Genomic DNA, 26,136 nt, shown 5'->3' with positions numbered 1-26,136 from the left:
TGGGATCCCACTGGTCACACTTCTTTATGAATAAAAACTGAATTTAAATGGGAATTATGGCATCAAAGAGTTTAAACTTAACTCTGAACTAATTCTACCCAGTGAAAAAATACCTAGTTTTTAATTGCTAATGGCAGCTGAAGGAAGCACGGCGGTCTACTGTTTGAGAACAGCTGACAGTAGTCTCACCTTAATGCCCTTGAAACACAAAAGGAGGTAAAGATCCTGTTTGGCACAGAATGCTAACAGAATAACTAGTATTCTGCCTGCAGCTATTCTCCTCCTTTAAAAGCCTCTCCAGTCTGAGATAAAACTCAATATTGCTGCACTTCATCTCTGTTTTCACTTTTTTGTCTTTTAGAACTTTGCTTGAGGAATTCCAAGCAAATGGGTCACTGTACAAAACAAATGATTACTCAATGTGAAGCTGAATAACTCTAGAAGCCCTTCACCTCCCTTCACCTCCCATTGGACCAACGGCTAAACAATTAGCTGGTCTGAAATAGCTAGCTAAATGCTTAGCTTGATTGGATTTTCCTTTAACAAAACAGATATATACTTTGATGAGTTCTGTTTGGAGGTATAGCATGGCCTGTTTACCCTCTCTTGTACCAGTAGCCGGCTGATGAATCAGGCCCAGTGGCATGGGTGCATATGAATAGAGGCCATATTAATATTTTCAATCTATTTTAAAATGCTGCTTATGGCTAAATAAAGCGTACTATATTCAATTTGGATGTGTTGGTCTAATAAGAAAGTTTTCAGACTACTATAACTTATTTCTATTAACTATATTAATATTGACATGTATTTATACATGTAAAATATACAATTTGCTGATTACAATAAAGTCACAATGTAAACCTGAATGACCCCATAGTTTTTTTTTCTTCCACTTATAAGTCAAAAATGGGACTTTCTACGGCTCCTACAAATATTTCCAGTGATTACTTTTTAGAGTATTGATAGATGTACAGATGAATTTACAAAAACATTTGGAGGGGGACATTTTTATTTAGTGCTTGCTAAAAGTGTTTACAGTACATGTGACAATAATCTAGCAGATTAAACAGAGAAAGGGAATAAGAGTGATAAAAAAAATGCAGTTTATGATCTGAATCCTTTATGAGTGGCGGCCTGTTTCAGGAGGTACACATGACTCTGCATGTCCTGTGGCACAGGGACTCTGAGTAATGGGAGCTGTGATTAACTATGGCACTGCCTTGCAATCAGCCCCCACCCCGAAACCTCCCTCCTTTACACCCACCTCCCAATCAGTATCTGTCTCGTTGTGTGTCTGATGGCCTCAGGGAGATTTGGGTGAATTCAGCATTTCTATCACAGGCCGCCTTGCTGCCAGCTCTTCAACATAACAGCAAAGATTGAGAGTTTCTCATTAGAAATAATGGTAAGGTTTTTAGCACAGCTCCGAATTGCAGTGAATTACTAAGAATCATTTCTTTTTTGCCGTTTTCTGCCCTATCCGAAGGATTTATGTGTTGAATGATACAGGTTGCATTTGGCTCACAATTATCTGCATATTAAAGCCAATTTACAAATGTGCCCGCGTGTACACAGAATTTCATTAGGTTACATCAAAATTAGGGCCGCAAAGGATGTATATATGGAAAAGCACCATATATGTGCAATAAGTATGCACCCATGTGCAATAAGTATGGTAGAGGATCTATAATTCTGTGGGCTTCTCTGCCAAAAAAGAAAAAATGGTTTGTCCCTGGGTCCTTGGGCAAAATAGTAACTCAAAACATACGGTCAAATTGATAAAGAAATGCTTCACCACACACAAAATGAAATTTCTCCCATCTACTGGCGCATTTCAGTCTCCAGATCTAAAAATGTTTTCACCTGATTGGCCGGTAGTCTTGGTTCAATTGGGGATCAAAGTTGCAACACTTGCTATACACTGCTCAAAAAAATAAAGGGAACACTTAAACAACACAATATAACTCCAAGTAAATCAAACTTCTGTGAAATCAAACTGTCCACTTAGGAAGCAACACTGATTGACAATCAATTTCACCTGCTGTTATGCAAATGGAATAGACAACAGGTGGAAATTATTGGCAATTAGCAAGACACACTCAATAAAGGAGTGGTTCTGCAGTTGGGACCACAGACCACTTCTCAGTACTATGCTGTCTGGCTGATGTTTTGGTCAGTTTTGAATATTGGTGGTGCTTTCACACTCGTGGTAGCATGAGACGGACTCCACAACCCACACAAGTGGCTCAGGTAGTGCAGCTCATCCAGAATGGCACATCAATGCGAGCTGTGGCAAGAAGGTTTGCTGTGTCTGTCAGTGTAGTGTCCAGAGGCTGGAGGCGCTACCAGGAGACAGGCCAGTACACCAGGAGACGTGGAGGAGGCCGTAGGAGGGCAACAACCCAGCAGCAGGATCGCTACCTCCGCCTTTGTGCAAGAAGCAACAGGAGGAGCACTGCCAGAGCCCTGCAAAATGACCTCCAGCAGGCCACAAATGTGCATGTGTCTGCACAAACGGTTAGAAACCGACTCCATGAGGTTGGTATGAGGGCCCGACGTCCACAGATGGGGGTTGTGCTCACAGCCCAACACCGTGCAGGACGCTTGGCATTTGCCAGAGAACACCAGGATTGGCAAATTCGCCACTGGCGCCTTGTGCTCTTCACAGATGAAAGCAGGTTCACACTGAGCACATGTGACAGACGTGACAGAGTCTGGAGACGCCGTGGAGAGCGGTCTGCTGCCTGCAACATCCTTCAGCATGACCGGTTTGGCAGTGGGTCGGTAATGGTGTGGGGTGGCATTTCTTTGGAGGGCCGCACAGCCCTCCATGTGCTCACCAGAGGTAGCCTGACTGCCATTAGGTACCGAGATGAGATCCTCAGACCCCTTGTGAGATCATATGCTGGTGCGGTTGGCCCTGGGGTTCCTCCTAATGCAGGACAATGCTAGACCTCATGTGGCTGGAGTGTGTCAGCAGTTCCTGCAAGATGAAGGCATTGAAGCTATGGACTGGCCAGCCCGTTCCCCAGACCTGAATCCGATTGAGCACATCTGAGACATCATGTCTCGCTCCATCCACCAACGTCACGTTGCACCACAGACTATCCAGGAGTTGGCGGATGCTTTAGTCCAGTTCTGGGAGGAGATCCCTCAGGAGACCATCCGCCACCTCATCAGGAGCATGCCCAGGCGTTGTAGGGAGGTCATACAGGCACGTGGAGGCCACACACAATACTGAGCCTCATTTTGACTTGTTTTAAGGACATTACATTAAAGTTGGATCAGCGTGTAGTGTTATTTCACTTTAATTTTGTGTGTGGCTCCAAATCCAGGCCTCCATTGGTTAATAAATTTGATTTCCATTGATGATTTTTGTGTGATTTTTCTGTCAGCACATTCAACTTTGTACAGAACAAAGTATTCAATGAGAATATTTCTTTCATTCAGATCTAGGATGTGTTATTTGAGTGTTCCCTTTATTTTTTTTGAGCAGTGTATTTTCAGCTGCTGTGTTTCACTTTCACACTACACTGTGTCAAATGTACCAAACCTTTGGTCAAATCTGTTCCCTCCCTCGCCTGTGGGGCCACTGAAGGAAATGACATAAAAACCTATAAAGAAGACAAGAGGACAACTTCCTTCTCCACAAGATGTTACATATGGAGGGCTGTCAGATTTTAGCAGATGTAAGATTTTTCTTTTGTCTTTGGCAAAAGACCATCAGAAATTTTTCCCAATAGGACTAACCTTGCGTGCTTGCTTTGACTGAAGCCCAGAATGCACTGTGCTTCAGTCAGTTTTCTGCTTTTGGAGCGATCTCCTGTCCGCTTAGCGTTCATATATATAAGTTTACTTCAACCAAACTGAAACAGAGGTTTTTAGGCGAACCACAGTTCGCATTTTTGGTCCGTTTCAGAGTTTGATTGCGTGTTCACAACTCCCCAAACAAACTGGACTCTCTAGACAAAGTAGAGTTCCTTTAAAGTGGACAAGATAAGGTTTGTGTGAATGCAAAATAAAATCTATAGAAAACCTGCAGGGTAAGACGAAAAACAGAAGCATAAGACAGGACTCAGGACTCTTTATGATCTAGAGAGATTGCGCAAAGAGGAATGGTCCAAGATTCCTCTGTCTGCCCCGAGTCCGTGAAATGCTAAACTGTATATTGAGATTTAGGTGCTAACTTCTAGTATTAATAAGGTCTTTGTCAGTGTAAGATTATGCTACTACAAAAAAATTAAATTCTTTTACGGCTTTTTACATATCCTTACCAGAAAAACCAATAAATGTGGCCAGTCCAGTAGAACCTTATCTTCAGACTGAGTTTATTCTGCTCCTTATACTCCTATGGTTGATATAAGGCCTCCTTAAAAATGAGATGACCCATCTCATGGGTGATTCTCTCTGATGAAATAGACGTAGTAAATCTAATGACCCTCCTTGACATCATATTTCCAACACATAAGAACGCCAAAAAGTAGAATTCTTATTCAAAGTTGTAAACCTAATAAAAACGTTTAGTTCAAGAGTTACTGTATGATAACAGCTCAAGTAATGCCTTCAGGGTCAATTTTTTCCCCCATCTTTCCGTGACTTTCCTTTGACCCTTCAGGCACTCTGATTTGACAGAACACTGAAAAATGAAATAGAGCAGATATTTTCTCTCTTCAAAATGTTGCACTAGCTGGCAGTCCTGTGAGGCCACTGGCCACTGGCACACTTATCTACGGTCTTTTTCCACTCCATTTCCTATACGGAAGGCAGCTCTCATCCGCCATGAAGTCTGCTGCAGGCAGCTCAAGGTGTACTCAAACACACAGCCGTAGCTGGAGGAAAGTATAGCTCTGCATGTATTTTTCAAGAGTCAATTTTGCTCCGGATGTTGATTTCTCCATTTTTCAGTCGCAAACTTCTTTGACAAGCAATTTGGTGTGACAAGTCCAGCTCCTGACTACATACCAGGTGACAGAGTTCCTCTAATCCACGATATGTTCCTTAAATGTTAAGTACACTCTTAATTATTTTTTCCAGAACTACTCGTGGGCTTTTTACTGTTTGTTTCTTGCATGTTAGCTGCAAAGCCAGTCTGCAGCGCGCGACACCCTCTTCACTCGTGCTGTCATTAGCTTCCACACTCACACCATTTAACACAATAAAGCACGCTGGAAGTCAAGGTCCATTAGTCCTGAGTGATGATATCAGTCTCATCAGATCATGAGTTATGGTGTGGTGGGGTCTTCAAGCAGGATGAGAAATGAGAGATAAACTGTGTCTGGGGATAAACTGGGAAGGACCAGCCTCTCCGTTCCACGCCTGCTGAAACCCAGAGAGCACTGCGGACCAGCCAGGGATTATCAGCATAAACCAGATGTGCATACGCCTACAAAATTACCAACAAACAACTTAGGCTGCAAAGGTTTTCATACTAGTTTACATTTTATTGTGCCGCAACAGTAAACGGTGTTATTTTTAAATGGGATTTTAAATGGTTGACCAACACAACAGAAAGGCTTTTTTTCTTTTCTTAGACCTCTTGACCCTGATTCCAAGTCAGTAACAGTATTGCCTTAATACTAGTGTGTTAAGATAGATACTTTAGTTTCATTTTCCCTCGTGTTCCAAGTGTCATTAGGTAAATAAAGACATCTTTAATGAAAAGTTGATACTTTTAATGGCCTTTTAATGCAAGTTTTAATAGAACTTTGTGTTAAAAGGGTCATTATTTACCAAATGACACTTTATGACAAGAGCTGTACACATTCATGAAGACTCCTTCATGTTCATGACTGTTGCTAAGACATGTTTATGACAGTGTCATGTCGGTCTTATGCACACCCCTTCAAATTAAGTGTTACCTAGTTGCTCAACTCCTGTAAAATTATTTTTGCTTTCCTTTGCTCGTAAATTTTGTTTTTTACTTTATTTAGAAAACAGTTCACAACAAATTATGTTTTTCTATTGTTTCTGTTTATCATGTTAATATGTTAATAGTTAGTTAGTATTTTGCAGACATCTTTAAACTTTGCCCAAATTCTGTATTACATTTCAACAAAATAATTCAACAGAAATTTTAAAAAGACCTAAATGTAGTTTGATGATATATAAACCTTAAATCCTAAGTATCTGTTTCCTCACTAATATTCTCGTTTTGGAGTTATTAGAATGGGGAACTGACTGCAAAATATGGCAATTTTTTCAGTTTTAACTATTAAAAATATTGAAAAGCTTGTAAAATGTAATGTCCTGGAATAGTGAGTCCCACTTTCTGTGGTCTATATATGTATAATAAAATGCATTGAGGTTTGTTGGTATAACATGGCAGAATGTGAAAATGTTTAAAGGTCAGGAGTATTCTCGCGAGGCTCTATATTTCAGAACAAAAACCACGTGGACATTCAGAAGTGTGCAAATAAAAAGACAACATCCTCCAACGCAGCACGGCGGATAGCAAGAGCCAAACCGGCCAGAACAGTCATCCAGATATCTGAGCTTACAGTTCTATTAAATATAGAGCAAAGCTGCTGTGAACACACACACACACACACACACACACACACACCAGCAGGACTGCAGCCCAGGGAGGCGCACAAGATGTGAACTCTGGTTTCCCCTCAGGCTGCTCAGCTACAGAAAGGCAGAGCTGAAGAAGAGACGAGACCTTTCCACCTGAGCAGAGCTGAGGAATTCATTCATATGCATCGTCTTCCATGTTCATCCACATGCTCTCAGTCATCTGTAGATGTTGTTATTGCAGCCGTTCTCTGCATTTCTATTCATAACTTATTGTTTGACCTAGCTACCATTTCCCTGCCTGATAAATATTTATACTGACAAAAAAAAATTTAAAATCATTTACACACTTTGTTCACAATAGATTTTTAAAATGCTGATTTCTCTCCCCTCAAAATAATGTTTTTAAAATGCTTAATTTGAGGCTGTGGAACTTTTTCAAGGTCTCCAACCCTAGCTGTTAAACACATTACTTAACTGTAAAAACTATCCCTATTTATTTAGAGTTGGAGCTTCGAAAGCAACTAATTTAACTTCCTTGGCGGGAGATGAAACAACACATTCCTTCAAATGGTGGGAACTTTAAATATTGGTTTCCAAGCAGTTAATGAGTAATGTAGGCTATCGAGGTTTATTGATGTCTACTATAAAGATGTATCGACATCAAAACCTTTAGTCATTACGTTTGTTTTATGACTAAAGGTTGATTTTTTTTTTCTTAAAATTTAAATAAAAGTTGCCAAATTTCCTCTGCAGTAGTATGTGTGCTAGCTCTGTCCTATTAGGTTATGTTTTTTTAATGATTTTCTTCTGTTTTTTAATGTTTTTTTAGTATTTACTCTTAATTTATTTAAAGCACTTTGAAATGCCTTGCTGAAAATGTGCTCTATAAAGAAAATTACCTTACTGTCTGTGCTATTCTTTCACAACAAAACATCTGAAAACTGCCAGATGAGATGGGTTATCAACATGTTTTTTAAGACCTAAGATGTCTACAGTACGGCCCTGCGCAACAATAAACAGCTAGAAGCTGCTGAAGTTTTCCAGAGATTTTTACTAAAAAGCCACTAAAAGCTCCCTGAGCTCAGTCAAATGTCAGCGTATCTGCAGGTCCAAGCAAGTAAAATTTGCAGTTCATTTACCCGTGAAAGACGTAAAAAAAAAGAAAGCTAGCTAGCCAACTAGCAAAAGTATGTTAGCGGCTAGTTACAGGTAGCCTCGAGTGACAGAAAAGTCCTGTGAGAAAAAAAATCTGAGAATATATGAGATTAAATAATACTGTCATGACAAAGTTTAAGACCTTTTATTAGAATATTTAAGGCAAACTTACTTTTTTAAATGAGTTTAAGACATTTTAAGGCCTTTATTCTTGACACAAGTATTTAAGACTTTTTAAGGGTGCGAGAACATGCTGAATGTGTGTCTGCTATATTTTCCATTTTTTTAACAACATTCGAGCCACTTGCCGAGGCGCCTTCATGTGCTAACGTAAAAGACATTGCGGGGAGAAATCTGAAAAAGTCTGACTTAAGACACTGTTGCTGTATGACTGTCATACATAACTGTTATGCTAACAGCTCAATTAAAGCAGAGACAATCTGTCAAACATGTCCAGGATGACTCCATCAGTTGTTGGCAAGCGCTGTTAATCCACATCATTTGCTTTTGCCGCTCCTTTATAAATCTCTGTCTGACTGTTTGGTTAGAAAGGGATTTGGGGGAATAGTTCCAGCTTTGAGATTTGAGATGCTAATCAGCTGCTCCCTGTTGTAAATAAAGCCGCTACCATGGTTATGCATCATAACGACCGTCGATAAGAGAAAAAGTAACAGCAGAGAGAGCTACCGATATGCTGGCCCTAAGAGCGGTGCAGTTCTCGAGAATCACCTGATTTAATCACATTTTAATGATCAGATATCTAATTTTATCTGATTTTATCCAGACAAACTCCTAAATAATACACGCACATAACAGAAAATATCCATTTCAAATTAGCAATCAAAAATATTAGATTTGAACTAAAATCAACTCCTTTGATGTTGCAATCTGACTGAAATAAGACCTATTAGTGTTTATTTCCAGTCCAGCCTTTGATGTTCTGAAGACTTGTGACTTTTATTTAGTAAAAGAACCAATAATAAACCGGAGCTTTGTTTGATATATTTTAGCCATGCAGGAGGTCAAACTTAGTATATGTAATTCATAATTTAAAGTGCAAAACTTTCTTTATATTTTTTCTGGGACACAAAAAAATACTATTGTCAACAAATTGATCCAAAAAAAAAATTGTTATGGAAACTATTGAAAATCTTAAGACTTTTCTCTATCAGTTTGTCTACATAAACAATAAAAAAACAGCACTCAATGCCTTCACCTACTGTAGACATGAGCTGCCAAGACGTCATGTGGGTTGGATGTGATAAAAACATGCTAATGATTATAATAATGAGTGTTGACATGTGTGTGTGAGTGAGCACATGATTGCTCTGCTAACGGGGTGAGAGAAGGTAAGCTCTCATTAGAGGAGAGGTTGGGATCCACTGCACTACAGCATGTCCAACTCTCTTCACTCAGCTCTGTAAAATGCTGACAGCTGCCAAACTGAACAATGACAATCAACACTTGGCTGAGTCCATTTTGCTTTGCTGCTTAAAGAGCAGGGCAACTTTCCGAATCAGCAGAAAGAAGTCTGAGCTGTGCCGTCTTGAAAATGTCAACGTAGATCGGGTTTGACAAGTCCAACAGCAACGACCAAGATTCACATATGTTTTCTCTTAATAAATCAATTATAGGGGAAAAAATTCTTAAAAAGCTTGACAATATGACTTTATTTGTATCATAAAAAATAGGATGTACTTAGACCATCAGCACAGCTATTCAAGCCAAAAATAGCCTCTCAATGCTAACCATGTAGCAGCAGCACAGACGTCCCCAACACTAATGTTAGCATCCACTGTCCTCATTTCTAAATAACTTCTGAATAGGTGTCATAGCATTTTGGACCAATCTGATGTTTGAATAAACTACATAATATATTAAAAACAACATCTGTGCGGTTGAACTCTTACGTCTATTTACCTAATATTTTAGGAGCAAAAAGGGTTTTTGAATTGAAATGCTGCATATTTTGTCAATATATAGTTACGTCGTTTGTGACTAGATCTTAATCCAATTTTAGACCCTCTGACTATCAATGCAAAAATAAAATCTTAAGTATTTTTCTTTAGTTTCAAAGTGAAAATGTCTCAGTACACTTATATTAGGACAACACTAACTTACAAGTAACTTCTAAGTGAGAAATGCAAGCTTGTTTCAAGCAAATGATTATTTAATACTGGTGGAAAAAGTGCTAGTTCTACTGGCAGATTATTTCACTTGTGAAATTTTTCACATATTTGTGGAATCATCTGCCAGTGGAACTAGAACCTTTTCAATCAGTATTATGGAATTATTGACTCTGGAGTGCTGCATAGCACAGCACACTTTCTTCATTTGTAGAAAAAGTTGAAAATTTCACTTCCTGATCACTCTGCTCCACACTGTGTTGGTGTGCTACGTTAGTAAAATATTGACATTTTTGTTGAATGAATATAGTTTTGTAAGGGGCTATAACAATGCTACAGTTTGTTATTTTAACATTTTATGCCATAAAAAATAATTTTAATAATAATAATAATAAGCTGGTGCTCTTTTAGCAAATACAGCAAACTTTGTAATCTTCCTGTACAGAGGCATGCAGAAAACAAAGTTGAACAACAACTTTATGCAAATTGGTTAATCAGTAGACCAACCCGACATAATTATCATGACCGCTTTATGTAGTGTATGCCAGATAGCATCGAATGTCTTTGGTTGAAACTGCAAACCAATAGTGTCGCCAGAATAGCTGCATTCAGAGCTGTAGTATTTGGAGGAAACACATCTTATCTCATTAATTCAGGGCCTGGATAATCACGGGGCTAATTAAAACGCTCAAACTGTATCGTTCCGACAACTTCACGTCTAGCGTGCCGCTGCGGCGTCGCCCACGTCTGCGTTCCCAGTCGTCTGAATCCACATGCAAATGCCCTCTAAAGTAAACTCGGCGGGAGCGGGTCCGCCTCACATTAATATTCATCAGCCCGTGAGCGTCTGTAATAAAGACACTCGACAGTGTGAAGAGGGAGGAAGACGACAGCTGCAAAAACGGGCCGGAGAGGTTAGAAAATGAACTGTGGCAGAACGCACTGAATGAGCTCTGAGGTTGGGAAGAAGGTTTGGCTAGGTGTTTTTTTTTTTTTAATTCAAACTGATAAAATCTAGCTCTGAAGTGAGGAAGCTACTGTACGGGCGAGGAGGGGAAACTCGGATGCACAGACCTTCACCCTTGATGCTATCGCTGCTGAATCCTAAATAAGAGGAGGCAGAGTCTTTCCATGTAGAACAGCACATTCAGCTAATAGGAGCACATGTACTCCTAAAAATAACAACAATAGTCCATAGCAGAAGAGGAGAGGTTTCTGTTTCCAGTATGTATGATTACAGGATGTATATTAAAAGAACTGCAGCTAAATATTTATTACTATAGATCTCCGTTGAATTACTGAGTTCCTTTAAAATAAGGTTTAAAACCCACCTGTTTAGAGTTGCTTGTGATTAATAGTAAGTGGAACATTGATCATCATATCTGATATGCATTTGCTTGATGATTTGGATTATGACATTTGACAGAATGTAATGTTTCATAACTGATGACTGTATTGTGTTTTGATCTGCCTTGCTGTTGAAATGTTCTTCATAAATCAACTTGACTTTGCTTATATTAAATAAAAATGGGTCACAAAAGATGAAGGTATGCATAATTACATCTCTTTTCTGTCCAGTGCACAGTGCTGTACAGATGAATCCAAGTCACTTTAATTGTTTTTTTTTACTTTTATTCATATTATGGCCAAAAAGTTTCATATCTTTTATTGGGATTTTGTGTGACTAAACACTAAGCCTCCCACAATTAACCCTGTCGCAACAAGCAAATAATCAATGAATTGCACGACGAATTAAAATGGCCTTCCTTGATGGTCATTTATTTTTGAAGGGTAATTTTGTTACGGAGATGTCATAATCCATTTTATTTATGGTTTTATGGTTATGTCTGTTTTTTTATATCCTTTGTGTTTGTTGCTTTTGGTTGTTGTGTTTTTATTTTGGACATTTAAAATGTCTTACAGTTTCAGTGTTCTTTATAGCATTAAATTGCAAACTTACATTACTATTCTAGTATCAATGCATTGCTTGAAAATGTTCTCAAAACAACATTATCATCGTTTATTGCAATAACTCTTGGGACAATTTATCGTCCAGCAGAACTTACCGTATCACAGAAAATCCTAATAAAAACATTCAAGTTGGTGATTGCGATGCAAAACGAGGCAGAAACATCGAAGGTGTCCACTCACCATCATTCAGGTCCTGCAGCAGGTTCTCCTGACCGGAGAAGTCCAGCTTGACTTTGATGCCGATAGTGAGACTCACAGTCTGGCCCGGCTTAAGCGGAAGTTGACGCACTGCTTCCTCTATATCCCAACTCAGAAATTTGCCAAACACTTTGTCTGCAGGAACAAAGAAAAAACAAACAAACAAAAACGATACATTTAGAAATGGGAGAGGTGGTGGCGGGGTGTTAATTGCATGTGAACACTACAAAGTGCGTCTGTGTCTCTGCGACGTCCTCCACGCCCGTCACCAGACGGTAACATACGCCTCCCGGCCCGTCTGACGGAGACGAATGACTCAGCTGCATCCACTTCAGCCAGGAGCAGCGAATGAATGAAACATCACCTGAATAAAGCATGCGTTCTGCTTGTGCAGGTGAGCCACTCCTGATGGAGGAGACGCCGCGGGAAAGGCAAGGACGGCGCGCTTCGCACACAAACGCGGGCTGAGCTGCAGACGGCCACTTCTTGGCGGGAACAACGGTTTACACGTCCTGGCTCGATTCATCACCAAAACCCGTAAAAATCCTCAGAGAAGATGTGAACGAGGGCGCCATTAAATAAACATTCATGGGAATAACTCTTTGCCTTAATTATTCATAAAGGCGGAGCTCTTGGATTGAATTAAAAGTGAAGAAGTGAGAGACAGAGCAGCCAGAAAAGCAGGAGGAGGATTTAAAATACATCTCTGGGACAGAAGGTCGTTTACTCAGCTGTGCAGCATCAGGCGCTGAAACTTAACAAGCAGAAAAGCTTATATAGTGGATGTCATTACAATTATCGCAGCAATTAATTACACAAAATGGGTTACAGCAACCAGAGTTACTGATGAGAGAAATCCTTTATGTCACAAGATAAATTAAAAATACTTTCAGATTATCTTATTGTCTTATCTATATTCAATGTTCTATCAGCTGTTTCCTCTGTGCTGTACTGTACTTTGTGCTTATATATTTGGATATGTCCAAGTATTTAACAGGAAACCTGAGTAAAATGATGTGTTTACAGGAAGCATGGCTGCAAGAGTAAAAGGTGTTCAGTCTCCAGTGAATCAAAGACAGCTCACTTTATTTTTACACCTATTAAATGCCACATAACCCATTACTCATTAGGAGAAGGCGTTTGTCATCCATCAAGTATTCTTTTTATTTTTTGGATACACATGTATTTAAGTGAAATGGGGAGCTGTCATATATTAAAAGATGGCTGTGTCTGTACGGTGGCAGAAAGAGTAATGGAATGTTTGTTTCACAACAGATGTCTTCCTGTTTAGGCTCTTCTCATCTTTTATTCATTCGCTTCCCAAAGAGAACTCGGCGCCACAGAAAGACACTCAACTGTTGCCGGTCCAAAGGCTACACTGGATTACATCTAAGGAGGAAGGAGGACCAGGAGAGGTGAGCAGGACCAGAGTACAGTAGATGAAAGGTACATCCAAACAAAACGAACACCACCAAGCTCCATGTCTGACGGAGTTCTGGAAGTAAAATGGAAAGAGTTTGAAAATAACGTCGGTAGAAATAAATCAGTGTCTGACAACATGAAAGAGAGAAGAATACCATCCCACTGTATGTAAGGTTTATGAAATAGGTCACAGTTCAGCCAGATGTAGACAGTAAATACTTAAAATGCCTTAATAAAAGGGAAATGATGCAGAAAAACCGTTGGAACAACTCAAACCACTTCTATTTTTATTTTCTCGCCCTCTGCACCGGCTGCGCTACACACAGAGTTGTTGCCATAGCAACTGACTGACAACAATCCCACTAATGTGTCAGGATTCTGCATTAAAAAAACACACAAACATTTCTTACACAAAGAGCAAAACAATAATTAATAATTATTGAAATTATTAATAAGTGATTGCTGTGATCACTTCCCTCTCCCCCTCTACGTTTTTTATTCAAACTTTGACGCAGCCTTCCATGTTTCAAAACCAAAAATCCCAACAGAGGCCGCGGGTGGCAACAGGTGGTTTGATTTGCATGCATGCTTTCCAACATGCTTTAATTTCTTGAAAAAATAGTGACAAAATAATTACTAAAAATGTCTTACAACTTAGTTAAAAGCAAAAAGAAAAATCTTAATTTGATGTTTCAAGCTCAAAAAAGTGGTAAAAAAAAATCCTTTACAAAAGCTCCCGTCAACACAATAGACCAAACAATAGACTTCCACCAAGCACCCAGTGTGTTCTTAATTACTCAAATTAATGGGAGGGTCTAACAATTACCAAAGTAATCTAAACAATTCCAAATATACAAATTAATTACAATTTTTTTTTCTAAACTAACTTAAATATATTCTAACTGCCCAAAGAGGAAAACTAAATTGGTAGAAATTACAATTTGCAAAACTTAGCATAAATGGCCACAACAAACTTTTTCCTAACCTTGTTATTTTGTGGTCGTAGTGTTGACTATTGGTAACAAAGCACTGCATCCCTTTTTCTTTTATACATTTAAGATTAAGCGTCTTATGAAGACAGCTTGACAGCTAAAGCAAATGGTAGTCATTGCCAGCAAGTAGTGTTTTGCCCTCCAGCAGAGAGATGGGGCGGGATCTAGCAAGGGTGACGTCACACAGCAACGCGTGGACAAAAAGTGAACACCAACAAGTTTTTATGGTAACAAAAACAAAAAAAGACTTTAAGAGGTTTTTCTTCTTTCACTGCAAACTGTAAAAAATCAAGAATTAAGTAATCAGTCAAAATTTCAAACTACTCATAATGAGAGAGACATGATCTGAAAGAAAAAGAAACTGGTGAATAACATGGAGGTACTTAGTTTTTCTTTTCAACATATCAGAGGGGTATAAATTTGACAGGAATGTTGAGATAAAAATTTCTCATGTATGAAAAAAAAATGTGTGTGGGTCAGTCGCACAACCTTGGGGAACCCAGTTTGTTATGACATGTGGTTTTTACTGGAATCTACCCTCTAAACAGTATTTCATCAGGCAGTCCAACAATTGTAAGATCTTGCTTTTGTGCATCTCTAAATCATATATGACATACAAAATGTAAGAAAAGTGTCCTAAATATTCTGCTTCAATACTTTAAAAGTTTCGTTTAATGCATTTTTTTATCTTTTAAAAGCCCAAATTAAAGTCTAACTCAATCTAATAATAGGTAAAGTATGATTTAGTTGTTCACTGTTAGAATTCGAGAATCAGAAGTCAAACAACATGGAAGCAGAAAGAAAAGAGACGAAGATAGAACTATTTGTCTGAATGACAAGATATTTGTTTAAAAGAATCATGGTGAGACATAAAAACCAGAATCTGACTAATGAACCGTTTGAAGTGTGATAATAATTATGCTTAGTCATTTTATTTTTGATGCCCTGTAAAGCCCTTTAGACTTGAATTTGTATGACTGGTGCTGGACAAACGACCGTGCCTTGCCTTGCCTCGTCTTGCATGTGTGAGCTCTCATGAAACATCAACTTAAATAAGCTCCACCAATTCTGACAGAAAGTATCCAATCAGAATTATGCCAGAAGCTTATTGATGACCAATAAAAGCATCTAGATTCCCTGCCAACTTGCTACGGGACATTTACCCAAAAATAGCAGGCGTGTATGAATGGACTGGTACACAGGGTCACCATTAAACATAAACTAAGAAAAAATAACTCAAATTGTTTGTTATATGATCATTTTGTCCTGGAAAAAATATGAGTTCAAATGAAAGCCTAAACTTCCAATAATGAGTGTATGTAAACTTTTGACCAAACTCACATACAACACATGAAAATAAATTTATTTCTTTATGAATAAAGTTTTATTATACTACCAGATGGCACATGGTAAATGAATTCTCAGGCAAGGCCTTTTAAAAAAAATTAATAGGACGGTAATTAAAAAAATGTATGTGGTCTGTGCTTTGAATTTCTACAAAGTTTTATTAATATTTACCCAAACAGTTTCCAAACAGATGACAGCAAAGGAACAATCCTTATCGCACTCGTTTCACCTTTTCTGCAAAGACAAATGTATCTCCTCCTGGGTGGGCTTTGCTTCAAACAACTGTGTTTGTGCAGCTTTGTAATAAGTGAGAAACCCTGTTGATGGTTTCCATGAGCATGTGTCAAATCAATAATATATGCACTATGAATAGACCAAGCTGTTTACATCTGCCCCCAGTAACACAATTGCAGATTGTAAATAACAGCTTTTCTTTTCACCGCCAGGTGTTGAGCAGGGGATGCTGTTCGTATGCAAAGCTCCAAATAAATCAAGGTGCATTAAAAAATATGAATACCAATATGATTATCAGCAACCATCAGAGCTCAAAAACAAATTGGAAGCAAGAAAAGCTGATCGAGGCTTGGCAGAGAGAAAGGAGCAAAGAGAAGATTCAAAAGATAGTGACCCCTGAAGAGGAAAATAAATTAATGACTAAACTTGTGGGTTGCCAGATGGCTAGCAATTAACCAGCAGTTTTGGGCAAAGTTGGCAACAAGACGTCCCTGTATGTGTACACTTTATATTAAAATCTGAAAAATCAAAAATGATTACCACCGAATGTGCTCCAGCTTCCAACAGAGAGTCCAAATAACAGAGCGGAGTTTGCTTTCCAATCACTTCCAGGTTTTGTCGTTCCAAACCTTGGAAGTGAAGTCAATCAATCAATCAATCAAATTTTATTTGTATAGCACATTTCAGCAGCAAGGCATTTCAAAGTGCTTTACATCATATCAAACACAGAAACACAATGCAACATAGAATCAATAATCAAAACACAGCATTAAGTCAAGTTACATCAATAAATTTGTAATTGATTACATTTCAAATACAATCCTAAACAGGTGGGTTTTTAGTTGAGATTTAAAGAAAGTCAGTGTTTCAGCTGTTTTACAGTTTTTTGGAAGTTTGTTCCAGATTTGTGGTGCATAGATGCTGAAAGCTGCTTCTCCTCGTTTGGTTCTGGTTCTGGGGATGCAGATCAGAACCAGAAGACCTGAGAGGTCTGGAAGGTTGATACAACAACAGCAGATCTTTAATGTATTGTGGTTCTAAGCCGTTCAGTGATTTATAAACTAACAACAGTATTTTAAAGTCTATTCTTTGAGCTACAGGGAGCCAGTGGAGGGACTTTAAAACTGGTGTTATGTGCTCTATCTTCCTGGTTTTAGTCAGAACGCCAGCAGCAGCATCTGGATCAGCTGCAGCTGTTTGATTGATTTGTTGGACAGACCTGTGAAGACGCTGTTGCAATAATCAATACGACTGAAGATGAAGGCATGGATGAGTTTCTCTAGATCTGGCTGAGACATTAGTCCTTTAATCCTGGAAATGTTCTTCAGGTGATAGAAGGCCGACTTTGTAACTGTCTTTATGTGGCTCTGGAGGTTCAGGTCAGAGTCCATCACTACTCCCAGGTTTCGGGCCTGATCGCTGGTTTTTAGTTGTAATAACTGAAGCTGTGTATTGACTCTAGATCTATAACTCTAGATCTATAACTCTAGATCTATAACTCTAGATCTATAACTCTAGATCGTTCCTCTTTAGGTCCAAAAATAATAACTTCAGTTTTGTTTCTGTTCAGCTGGAGAAAGTTTTGGCACATCCACACATTTATCTGTTCTAAGCATCTGTTCAGTGATTGGATGGGGTCAAAGGTCACCTGGTGACATCGTAATGTAGAGCTGTGTGTCATCTGCATAGTTATGGTAGCTAATATTATTTCCTGTTATAACCTGAGCTAGTGGGAGCATATAAATATTGAATAAAAGGGGTCCTAGGATTGAACCTTGGGGTACCCCACATGTGACCTTTGACCTCTTTGATGAAAAGTTTTCAATTGAAACAAAGAAATCCCTGTTCTTTATGTAGGATTCAAACCAGTTAAGCACTGGACCGGAGAGTCCGACCCAACTCTCCAGTCGATTCAGTAATATGTCATGGTCAACACTGAGGTCCAACAGAACCAGCACTGTGGTTCTCCCACAGTCCGTATTTATATGGATGTCATTGAACACTTTGACTAGGCCAGTCTCTGTGCTGTGGTGAGCATGAAAACCAGACTGGAAGGAGTCAAAGAGGTTGGTTATCGTTAGGAAGCTAGTTAATTGTTTACACAGCTTTTTCAATAACTTTGCTGATGAATAGGAGGTCAGAGGTCGGCCTGTAATTCTGCATTAGTGATTTGTCCAGATTGTTCTTTTTTATAAGTGGTTTGATTACTGCTGTTTTCAGAGCCTGGGGGAAAACGCCTGATGAGAGCGATGAGTTTACTATCTGGATCAGATCAGCAGCAATAAAAGGCAGGACTTTCTTAAAGAAATGTGTGGGTAAAACATCCAGACAGCAGGAACTTGAGCTTAGTTGACTTATAATTTCCTGTAGGGTTTTATATTTAAGTAGCTGGAATTGGGTCATTTTTCCTGTATTTGTTTTGTTTGGTCACAGCATTGGTACTGACTTTATAGTGGATGTGCAGATTAATCCTCTGATTTTTTGAATTTTCTCTGAAAAGAACCTAGAAAACTGGTTGCAGGCGGTAGGCCTGTCACGATAGCAAATTTTGCTGAGCGATTAATTGTCTCGAAAAATTATTGCGATAAACGATAATATTGTTTGAAGACCCTTTTACACTGATGTAATGGAAATGACGTAATAATGCATGCGATTTCCTGCCAAAGTTAGATACACTTTATTTTCAAAAGAACATTTAACACTGGAGCTGATAAACAAAATAAACAAAACAACCAAAAACAAAATGGATTCTCAGTCTCCATTAACAAAAAACGCACTTGAAAAAAACTAAACAACATAAAGCCAAAGTGGAAATAAATACTGCATTCAACCAAAAGAGTGCAGATTATGAAGTCTGTATATTATGTTGCCCTTCAGTAATAATTAGATTTAAATAGAGAAGATGGGCACATCGACTACCTGATGCAATAATTCACACTACATGATTTTTTGCTGCTATTTTTCCCCTTACAACAATCTTAAAACGTTGGTCTTTCTAAGATTGTGTGGTGTGTTACGGTAGATCGTCGTTGCCGCTCCGATCTAAATCAGGGTTTTTTTCCCGACTGGGATCTTAACGCAGCCTGTTGAATGTGACAGGTAGCCAATCAGAAAGCGCGGATTCTCCTCGTGTTTTCTGAGGGGAAATTACGTCGGGGAATCCCAAACAGCTGACACGGCGCAACCCGAAGTCCAGCTGATACTGGAGATGATATGTGGAAACAATATTAATGTTTATTCAACATGCAAAGAATATAGAAATGACAAGAGGAGGAGTTGGAGCGAAATTGCTACCGCAGTTGATAAACCCGGTAACTTTTCAGCTGTTCTTCGTTAACGTGACATAAATAGGTTCTAATGATTTTCATTCAGTCAGGACTTTACGCTGACACTAGCTACAAGCATTGCAGGTAGATTGTAGTAAAGCATTGATTAATACCTGGTTTTAAAATTAATTAACTGAACTTGCAGCCATTATTTTGTGCCCATTGTTGGACACCACACGGCAGAACCGAACCCAATCGAACCGTTATACCTAGGATTTCTGTCGGCTAATGTGTGATATGTCAGGTTTTGAAAATGGGCCGACAATCAGGCGACAGCTCTAAGATGTGTAGTGTGCACTGGGCTTTACACTAAGGGAATGAGGAAGGGAGGGTCAGTGGAGAGCACCGGAGTTGAGCCTTTTTTCATTCAGTGTCATTAACAGAAAGAGAAAAAGGTCGGAAGAGACTATAGTGCCGATAATTAAAATGACGTCGATAGTTTTGATTTATCGTTGATTTATCGTTTATCGCGACAGGCCTAGCAGGCGGCAATACATTGGAATTCAGGCGGTAACGTCACAGGAGGGTTTGTGATTCTGTCAACTGTTGCAAATAAAGCTCGAGCATTGTTAATGTTTTTGTTTATGACATCTGCAAAGAAAGCCTCTCTTGCATGTTTTAGTGTTAAATGATAGTTACGTAGTCTTTCTTTATAGATGTCACAATGAATGTGGAGTTGAGTTTTACGCCATTTTTGTTCTGCCCTACGGCAGAGTTGTCTTGCAGATCTAACTGTTTGTGTATTTCTCCATGGAGATTTCTTTTTACCAGACACAACCTTCATTTTAATGGAATCAATAATATCTGAGACTTTAGACTGAAAATCATTTACCAACTTATCTTCATCATTACAGCTTAAGGGTGAGGAAGAAGAGTAGATTTGATTAAAAGTTTCTGCTGTGTTTTCTGTGAGAGAACGTTTTGTGATGGTTGCTGTTTGTCCAAGTGGGTTAAAAGATAAAGAACTTTCAAAGATAACAGCGAAGTGATTCGGCAGGGCGACATCAGTTACAGAGACATTGGAAATATTCACACCCTTACTGATAACCAGGTCCAGTGTGTGTCCTTGAGTGCGTGTTGCTTGTTTGACATGTTGCTAGACCAAAAGTCTCTAAAATATTAGCGAGCTTTTTTGCCCCTCTGTCTTGGGGGTTGTCAACATGAATGTTGAAATCACCCACAATTATTAAACAATCATAATCAATACATATGAGAGATAGAAGTTCACTCAGGTCAGTAAAGAAATTTTTCACAAAAGTTGGAGTTTTGTATAGAGTTACAGTCAAAGTTCGTTTGTGGCCTTTAACCTCAATTCCAAGATACTCAAAAGAGGTGAAGTGACCCAAAGAGATTTTACTACAATTTATGGTATTCTTAAATATTGAAGCCACGCCTCCTCATTTTTTGTGTTTTCTATTCTCACTGAAGAAAATGTAGTTAGGAGGCGCAGATTCAATTAGTACGATCGATTCATTATTGTCATTCAACCATGTTTCTGTCAGAAACATAACATCGATATTATGCTCAGTGATTAAATCATTAATTAATAGAGCTTTAGCACAGAGATCTGGGATTTAAAAGAGCTAGTTTAAGTGACTTGGAGGCCAAGAAATCTTCAGTCTGAGGTTCCTTTAGGCAGGGGAACAGTCTGATGTTTGAATTAAAACAGCTGTATTTTATGTTTCTTGTAAATTTTCTTGTAGTGATCCGGACAGGTAATGTCCTGTTCTGCAGTGCCAGGGAGCCAGACACATTCTGGAGCAAGAAGGGTGTAAAGATAAAGTCTGGACCCCGGCCTCAGACCTCAGAAACGCAGAGTGACGGATCCTCTGGGAAGTTAGAGTCAGGTGGCTTAAATGAAGTGAGGTCTGCTACGTGAGCACTAAGGAGAGACGTCCCAAGTAAAACCTGTTGATTCATTCCATCTTTAAATTTAAGAAACTCCGGTCCAGAAGACATTTCTCCATGTGTACCTTGTGAATCCTGTGAATGAGTGGGTGAGCAGAGAGGGAGGGGAGAAGAAGGAAGGGAACCAGTCGCTCCGTCTCTAGTCGATGTATCAGCTTGTTTTTGTTCCTGATAAGCCGACGGTTCCTTCCTAGTCAGAAATCCTTGAGCCTGTTCTTCTGAAGCGATGATCACGTTGCTGTCCTTGTTGATAAAATGAAAAAGATTTGCAGTGAGTAGCTTTATCCCATGTTTATTAAGATTGCGTCCGCCTCTTCCAAAAAGGTGAAAGCGCTGCCAATAGATCCAGAGGTTATCGATGAAGGTCACTGAGCTGGCAGAGCAGCTTTTAATCAGCCATTTGTTTATCATGTCCAGCCTGGAGTGTTTTTCGTCTCCCAATTGAGGTGATGGAATTGGACCACTGAGAAATAATTTCATTTTTAACTTTCCCATAGTGTTCAGTAGAATATTAAAGTCCTTTTTCAGAATCTCATATTTCTGCTTTGCCACATCGTTGGCTCCAACATGCACAACTAAAGACTCAATACCTGACTGATCAGCATTTAGCGAAAGAACTTTACGAGTTAAATTAGATACAGTGTCACCAGGAAAAGAAATCACTCTCATTTTCTTGGGATTGCAAATGTAGCTGATTCCATTTACTGCCTCATCTCCAACAATAAGCACTTTGGGCATACCTTTCGTTTTCCTGGTAGCCGCTTTGTCCTTTGGGGCTTTGGGGGGTGGATGTGTTAGACTTGCCTCACTGTTGATGTTTGAAAGCGAGGTTTCACTCAGAGGCTCAGGCTGGAGTACAGAAAATCTGTTTTTCAGTGGGATTCCCACAGAGTCAGAATGTTTTGAGGCCCGGGCTGGTCGCTTTGTCCTTGGGAGCGCGGTCGGTGGAACCGTTTTAGTTGCAGCTGCTTGTTTGTTTTTCTTTGGTGGAGCAGGTGTTGATGTTGAAGGTGGGTTTCGGCTCAGAGCCGGCCATGCTGATTCGTCCAGGTGAGGGGTTCTCCCTGTCAGTTGCCTCATCGGATCTGCGGTGTGAGACTTTTGCTTCGGCTTGGCACCCAGAGCGTTCCAGGGTGAGCTGCTTGATGCGAGGCGTACAACCTCTCCGTTGATTTGAGGAAGAGTTGTCTGATTTCCACAGTTAGCGTTGATTTCAAAGTTCACCTCCAGCTGTTTGATCTTCATTTCTATAGACTGAAGTCGTTGTATAATACTGCTAATGTCCTTGGGGTCGGCCAGAGGCATTTTGTCCTGGTTCAACTTGGAGATGAAGAAAAGTAAGGTAAAAATAAAAGTAAGAAAATCCCCCAGTCCTTAGGTTTGTAGTAATCCAGTTATGATGTTGAAAATGTGAATATAACTATAAAAACTGTCACTTTAAAAATAGCTCAGGCAAAGTTATCAGTAAAGATGGGAGAGAGCAGGACAAGCTGTTCCTCCTTCAGCTGCCACATCAGAATCTCGTCATTTTAGCAAAGATTATTTTGACAAAAGAGAGTCGCCATTTTCTATTATTTTTCCTGTGTGTGAATAATGGTTCCCATGTCCCAACAGGGTAGAAATGGCCATTTCCTGACTGACATATCAATAACTTGACTGCTTCTCACTGGCTTTTGAATTGCTGTAAATTGGAGCATTATGCGAGCTCTTTAAAGGGACGGTATTGGGTGTTTTTTAGGCACATAGTGTCATTTTATAACCAGGTAACTGTTGCCTTCAGTTGTTATAAAAATGCTGTATCTAACGTTTCAAACATGACAAAGAAATTTGACTTCACAATTTAATGCCTTGAAATCTGGCTTCTGTCTCTTTAAGAAGCACCTGCTCTTTTTGACACTCCGCCTTCAGGAAGTCATTACAACAACGTTTCTCCATTAAGCCTTTAGTATACTTGGGCGTTGGAGTAAGAAGTAGCTTGTATGAAAATCACAGCAGACTCACAGTTCCACCAGGGGTTTGCTAATTGCTGCTGGCTAGTCTGAAGGAGCTGAGTGGGGGAATTGCAGTGGTGGGCTGCCTGGTGGGGCAGAGTCTCCAGCTCCGAGGAGGAGTCTTGTGGAAATAGGCGGAGCTTTGCGAGAGTTAGAGTTTAGGCACTCCCAAATGGTTGCCATGGGAGATTAAAGGATTCCTCAAGCATGCCTGAAAGAATTAAAGCAATATGGCTGGTAAAACTGAACTCAGCTTTTGTGATTAACAGTTATAGAAAATATTGCAAGATTTTTTTATTACAAATTTTTAAAACATTTAGTCATATTTATAAACTGAAACATTCCCTGTGTTCATGGATGATGACTACACCACACTGGTCTAGTGTCTAAGCAATAAAGGACATAAACTACTAAAAGAGACCAACTGATTGGCTTTGAGACAAATGTCAATGTTTTAATAGAATACTACCAAACAATGAAGACCGTCTCTGATTAGAACAAAAATGGTAACATGTTAGCATCAGTATTACACTCTCTCCGACATCATGTTATAATGGTTTGATTTTTGTCAATACATTGATGTTTTTTTGCCAAATCTGAAAGAGATCGTCATTCTGACACATTGTCAGTTTTAGCAATGAACATCGTTTGAATAAAGACAAAAAAAACCCAATATGTATATTGGTTTTATTTGGTAACTTTTCACATTACAATTCAGGCTTGTCAACTCTCTGTCTTCATGACGCTTGTAGACTTTGGGGCGGTCAAAGAATCCTTTCTAATGCTATCACTTTTTAAATGCAGATCTTTAAAACCAACAGAACATGTTTGCGTTTGCAAAACAGATAAAATGCTTTCTGTAGAACTGCAGTAAAGCTAGAAAATAAAGACCTGAAGGTTGTTTGAATAAGTCTTCAAAAGTAAAGTGTGTTTACAACTTTCTCGATTTTTTTTCTTATGGCACTTTAGATGAATCCACGGCAACAACAACAAAAGAAGAAGAAATGGATCAAGTGAAGCAATTAGCACTTTGGAGTTCACATACAACAAGCTAGGCTGATCTTCCCCTGAGGAAATGAGTGTGCTTTTACTGAACTCTATTTCCTGCTCACTAACAAAAGTGACAAAAGTCTTCAGCAGGTAGGATATTTTTTAACGTCCAACATGGATGAGGTAGCTAAAAAACCAAATATTTGCCTTACTTTGCATGAAAACTGGAAATTTGCTGCTGGTTAATTGCCATCTTCCATTTTATAATTAAATGTAAAAGTGCATTTAGCATCTTAATCATTGTAGCTTCCAGGACACAAACAAAAACTTCCCTTTTAGCTATTAAAACTGGGGAAAACTCACCCCAGCGACCGATTTAGTGTTAATTAACAAAACTTCAAAACATAATAATATTCTCCTCTGGTCAAACTGTGGGAAATATAATATTTGTTGCTAATTTTAAAAACAAGTACCGATATGCAAGCGGCTATCAAAAGCGATATTTTCCACAAGATCTCAAGATGTTGTAAAAAAAGAAACACTGCTTTCGTGATAAGACAGTTAAAATGTCGACTCCACAATCATTTTGGCTTGATTTTAAAACATTCAAAATGTTTAACGCGACTGCCGGCTCACACTGTATCGTTAACGCTGCATCTGTTCCTAATTTGAAGAGTTAATGATTACACTTAGCAACAGAGGCAAGATAAAAACTATATGAATATTGTTATTACATTTTCCTCTACTATAGTTCTTAAAGAGAAATTGGTCTTAGCTACGTTTTGTATTGGCACCTTTACACCAAGCAGAGAACAGCAATCATTCAAAGACTTCTGACTGATTTCCTGTCAATTCGTATTCTAAAACTCATATTTTGGAGAAGGTTTTCTGTAAAATTTCATGAGGTTTCAGTAATCATACCCGTCTCCCACTTTGCTGGAATTTTATTTGCTGATTTCCTTTTTAATTCTCATCACTGATTCATTCGGAGTTTCACCCTCTGCTTTAGGAAAACCTGGTCTCTTTTTGCATGCCAGTAAAAAAAATCTCTTTCTCTAATCTTAGAGCAAGTGAAAGCAGGTCAGCGAGTCTTCCTCAGAGTAGGTCGTGACTCAGCAGTTCTTTAAAAGAACTGTCCGCTGATAATGAAATTTGGATTCAGCTAGCTCAAGAGCCTTTCTAAAATATATTGTTTTCTTCTTAGTGTCATAATTAGCATGTTACATCTATTTGTTAGGCCAACATATCCTTAATTTAACATAATTTAATGCAAGAGATTCATTACTTAGAGCAACACTTGCTCTAAAATTACCTGAAACTTATTAGAATAAAGAAGAAGTTAAACTTATAGACAGCTGCCACTCTGACTGCACCCAAGTTTTAAAAGAAGTTAAACTAAAATAAATTCTGAATAAGTATAAGTTTTACTTGTTATTTCTAAAAGAAGTCAGACTGTGAGACTAGTTGCCATCTTCTGAACACCAACAGGAAAGTAACGACAGGCTGCAGACACATTAAGCCTAAATGAATCAGAAAATTCTTGTGAAATACACACCAAACCTCAGCTGAGCTGACATTATTGTCATCTATAAGATGCCCCCCCTGAGGCTTTTGCTTTGCTGACACAAGAACTCAATTTAGAACATTTTGTAAAGTTAAAAATGGGGGTCTCAATTGTCGTTGTGGCAACGTGTGGAGTTTTAGAAACAGAGAAACATGTTCAACACTGATTTGATCAGCTTGTTAGAGTTAAATACACCAACGCCATTGAGTATTGAGTATTTCAGTTCCACTATATGACAATATCATTGTTTAAGCAAAATACCTGTAATATGCTGCTACAACCACAATGGGGCAGTATGGCATTAGTTTGTTTTTTTGGCAAGACGAAGAAAATTTGTTAAAGTAGAACCAAACCTAATGTGTATGACCTCAATTTTGCAAGATTCCATCAAAG

At 38.8% G+C, this 26,136-nt stretch overlaps 1 protein-coding gene across 2 annotated transcripts in view; it reads right to left on the bottom strand.

Moving 5' to 3' along the window:
• The window catches only part of trappc9 (trafficking protein particle complex subunit 9), a 210,999-nt gene that overhangs the window by 134,145 nt on the left and 50,718 nt on the right, over positions 1–26,136 (bottom strand). For both annotated transcript variants that reach the window (XM_028036159.1, XM_028036160.1), the window contains one exon: positions 11,952–12,104. In XM_028036159.1, the coding sequence (XP_027891960.1) occupies positions 11,952–12,104 (153 nt within the window). The remainder of the gene's footprint in view (positions 1–11,951; positions 12,105–26,136) is intronic.

This window comes from Xiphophorus couchianus, chromosome 13 (assembly GCF_001444195.1).
Source record: "Xiphophorus couchianus chromosome 13, X_couchianus-1.0, whole genome shotgun sequence".
In the NCBI taxonomy this organism is placed as follows: domain Eukaryota; kingdom Metazoa; phylum Chordata; class Actinopteri; order Cyprinodontiformes; family Poeciliidae; genus Xiphophorus; species Xiphophorus couchianus.
Note: the sequence above shows the minus strand (reverse complement) of the source record. Positions and strands in the feature narration are given on the sequence as shown.